Source organism: Mandrillus leucophaeus, unplaced genomic scaffold (genome assembly GCF_000951045.1).
Source record: "Mandrillus leucophaeus isolate KB7577 unplaced genomic scaffold, Mleu.le_1.0 Scaffold411, whole genome shotgun sequence".
Classification (NCBI taxonomy): domain Eukaryota; kingdom Metazoa; phylum Chordata; class Mammalia; order Primates; family Cercopithecidae; genus Mandrillus; species Mandrillus leucophaeus.
Genome location: NW_012104377.1, coordinates 3161490 through 3165900, shown reverse-complemented (window position 1 = coordinate 3165900; position 4411 = coordinate 3161490). Strand labels below are relative to the sequence as shown.

The 4411-nt window shown below is 36.6% G+C and overlaps 1 protein-coding gene across 1 annotated transcript in view; it reads left to right on the top strand.

Moving 5' to 3' along the window:
• Positions 1-4411, top strand: part of NBEAL1 (neurobeachin-like 1) — a 204259-nt gene that overhangs the window by 87373 nt on the left and 112475 nt on the right. The window contains exons 12-14 of the mRNA XM_011992490.1: positions 634-766; positions 2267-2386; positions 3302-3613. Coding sequence (XP_011847880.1) covers positions 634-766; positions 2267-2386; positions 3302-3613 — 565 coding nt within the window. The remainder of the gene's footprint in view (positions 1-633; positions 767-2266; positions 2387-3301; positions 3614-4411) is intronic.

Genomic DNA, 4411 nt, shown 5'->3' with positions numbered 1-4411 from the left:
TGTTTTTTTTTTTTTTTTTTAAGACAGAGTTTCACTCTTGTCATCCAGGCTGGAGTGCAGTGGCACGATCTCAGCTCACTGCAACCTCCAGCTCCTGGGTTCAAGCGATTCTTCTGCCTCAGCCTCCTGAGTAGCTGGGACTACAAGCGCCCACCACCACACCCAGCTAATTTTTGTATTTTTAGTAGAGGCGATGTTTCACCACATTGGCCAGGCTGGTCTCGAACTCCTGACCTCAGGTGATCTGCCCGCCTTGGCCTGCCAAAGTACTGGGATTACAGGCCTGAGACACCGCTCCTGGCCTATGCTGTGTGATTTTAAAGACCTTTATTTATGTTTACTGATTCTTATTTTGAAGAATTTTAGAGATTTGAAAATTAGTAGTTTTACTTTTTTACCTTTACTAGTGGAATTCCACTTTAGAAGGCTGCCTTTTATTTACTAAACTCTTACGACCAAAATGAATTTTAAAAGGGTCTTTGAAACAAGGTTGGACTAGTGTGTGGCAATAGAATTTAAGCTACAGAATTGTTGGCAAAGACATTCATGATAGCTTTATGGTTTTATGTACTTTAATGATGAGGAAACTGAGCAACCAACTTCAAAAGTTCTGATAATACATATTTTTGTTAGTTTTTTTACAGGAAGTGGCATGGGTTTTGAAGCCTTTATTACCCATTCAGGTATGTTGGTTGTGGCAGTGTGCACAAAAAGAGAATATGCAACGGTTATGCTTCCTGACCACAGTTTCTGTGATTCCCTCTGGGTAAGGCTTTAGGGCATCACATTTAACTTCTTGTATGGTTAATGGTATTTCCCACTATTGTCATAAATTCAACAGCAGTCATTTTTTTTGCTAAAAAAATTTAAATGAGGCTGGGCAGTGGCATACCTGTACATAATCGCAGCACTGTAGGAGGCCAAGACAGGCAGATAACTTGAGCTCAAGAGTTTGAGACCATCACTGCAACATGGTGAAACCCAGTGTCTACCGAAAAATACAAAAATTACCTGGGTATGGTGATTTGTGCCTGTGGTCCCAGCCACTTGGGAGGCTGAGTTGGGAGAATCGCTTGAGCCCAGGAAGTCAAGGCTCCAGTAAACTGAGATGGTACCACTGTATTCCAGCCTGGGCAACAGAGTGAGACCCTGTCTCAAAAAAATAAAAAATAAATAAATTAGTAAATATGTATTTAGAATGTTAGGATGTCTTAAGGTTTTCTATAAGTAAAAAAAATTTTTTATTTTTTTAATTTTTTTGAGATGGAGTCTTGCTCTGTTGCCAGGCTGGAGTATAGTGGCGTGATCTCAACTCACTACAACCTCTGCCTCCTGGGTTCAAGCAATGCTCTTGTCTCAGCCTCCCAAGTAGCTGGGACTACAGGCACGCACCACCACACCCAGCTAATTTTTGTATTTTTAGTAGAGATAGGATTTCAGCATCTGTCTCTTATACACATCTAGATGTGTATAAGAGACAGCTTTGAAACAAGGTTGGACTAGTGTGTGGCAATAGAATTTAAGCTACAGAATTGTTGGCAAAGACATTCATGATAGCTTTATGGTTTTATGTACTTTAATGATGAGGAAACTGAGCAACCAACTTCAAAAGTTCTGATAATACATATTTTTGTTAGTTTTTTTACAGGAAGTGGCATGGGTTTTGAAGCCTTTATTACCCATTCAGGTATGTTGGTCGTGGCAGTGTGCACAAAAAGAGAATATGCAACGGTTATGCTTCCTGACCACAGTTTCTGTGATTCCCTCTGGGTAAGGCTTTAGGGCATCACATTTAACTTCTTGTATGGTTAATGGTATTTCCCACTATTGTCATAAATTCAACAGCAGTCATTTTTTTTGCTAAAAAAATTTAAATGAGGCTGGGCAGTGGCATACCTGTACATAATCACAGCACTGTAGGAGGCCAAGACAGGCAGATAACTTGAGCTCAAGAGTTTGAGACCATCACTGCAACATGGTGACTGTCTCTTATACACATCTAGATGTGTATAAGAGACAGATACTGAAGCTTTGGAAATGCAGAAAAGGCACTGTTACAATTGTGTATATTTTATAGAATACACCTAGGTGCTTTTGTACTATGGAAAAAATTGTTACTTTGAGAACATCAATTTAATTAACATTTAACTAAGTTTAATCTTAATGTTCTATTTGTACAAATTATAGAGCAAAATTCTGAAAGCATTTGTCATTCCAAAGATATAATATAATTTTATCCTTTTAAATGTGTGTTTCACTTTATCAGCACAACATAACTATTGTCCACATGCCTGGAAAAAGGCCCTTTGGTCAGAGCTTCATCTATATCTATGACAATGGACAACAGAAGGTTTCTGCCCCTCTCAGGTTTCCTGCCATGAATGAAGTAAGTATATCCAACCTACTCTTTACAGGCTCCATTGATTGAGAATTCTTGAAATGTTTTAGTTAATGTAGAAGGTTATGTTTGCTGTAAATATGTGGCCCCAGATTTTAAAGTGTTTTCTATGTGGTAAGACTCCACATATTAATATTCAGTTCTGTCAGCCTGTCATTATTAGATGAAGTCAAACAATGTGAAAAAAGGAAAACATTTAAGGAAGAAACAAAGGCTTAGAAAGAAAGAGTTATAACAGGAAACCCAAAGAAATGAATAGAGCAGATCAATCTATCTTTTAATAAAAGCTCTCTTAAGTATGTGAAATACTTAAGAGAATATTACGAGGTACTCTTCTAACTCGATTAAAATTGAAACAATAATGAAGAAGCTTAAAACCTTCACATTTTAGTTAGGTATAAAATAGAGTTTATGTATTGAAGTGGTTCTCAAAGAACACTAGAGGGCCTTTTCTGAAGATAGTGGAATAGAGTAGATTATTTCTCAAGTCCTATGATTCAAGTAATTTCTTGGTTTTCATCTCAGGGACCATTTTAGGATAGTTTGTGATTAATATTTATACATTTTAAAGAGAAAAAATAGTTTTCTCTATTTTCAAAAACAGTAAAGTTAAAAAAATTCTTAATCATATACACTTTAAAAATTCAAAAATTACCAAAGAAAATAAAATCAGTCATAAAAGTAATGCATCCAAATTCTATAGGCTAAGGTAATTTTGCTAATAATTTCCTAAGTATACACATGCATGTACACATCATGATTTGGTAAAAATAAAATTGCTTCCACTTTTATTTTCATTTTGTTTATTTGTGTAATTTTATGCACTATTTTATTGTGTAATTTTATGTTCAATATGAGGATATATTTTAATTAAAATTGTGTAATTTTTTGGTTTGTTTTTAGTCCTTTACTTCCTGTTGCATTGGTTCAGCTGGGCAAAGAACCACCACTCCTCCGCCATCCCAAATCCCAGATCCACCTTTCTCTTCTCCCATTACCCCTCATCGGACTTCATTTGGTGGAATTCTGTCATCAGCCTCCTGGGGAGGAACAATTGAAAAATCAAAATTGATTACCAAATTGATATCAGCTGGAACCCAAGACAGTGAATGGGGGTGTCCCACATCTCTGGAGGGTCAGCTAGGATCTGTTATCATCTTCTACGAAGCACTACAACCTCCTCAGGTGAAGGCATTATATTTAGCAGGTAAGCATGTACAGTCATAATGCTTATGCAAATTTAGAGTTTTTTCTGTTGTCTAAATGTATTCTAAAGAATATATTTCATGTGAAGAGTTAATTTGTTTTAACTGAAGCTAAAGGGGAAGAAAAAGCCCCTCCACATACCATACTTTTTGTTTTGTAGGCATAAATAAAGCAAACCTTTGGGAAGTATTTCAGATATCATCCATAATACTGCCTGTATTTGTCTGCTAGGGCTGTCATAGCAAAATACCACAGACTGGGTGGCTTTAACAACAGAAATTTATTTTCTCACAGTTCTGGAAGCTTGAAGTTCAAGATTGAGGTGACGTCAGGATCAGGCTCTTACTTCTGTAGAAGTCAGGCTTCTGTTCCTGGCTTGTAGGTGGTCACCTTCTTGCTGTGTTCTCACATGGTCTTTTCTCTGTATGCATATGGACAGAGAAAGAGATCTCTTATGTTTCTTATTATAAGGGGCTCTGTCAGATTAAGGCCCATCCTGATGACTTCATTTAATTCCAGTTACCACTTTAAAGGCCCTATTTCCAAGTATAGTCACATTGGGGATTTTGACTTTAAACAGGAATTTTAGGGGGACATAATTCAGTCCATAACACTGCCAGTACTTTTGACAGATTTTAATGAATCGATGAAACAAAGTATAACCGTATCTCCAGAAGAAATTATATAACTGCTTCCAAAATTATGAGCCTTATTCTAAAACTTGTCATTTTTTCAACTGATATATTAATATACCTGAAGAATTCAGAAGGCAGTAGAATTAGGGGACCTTGGATAAGTTTGCAAACT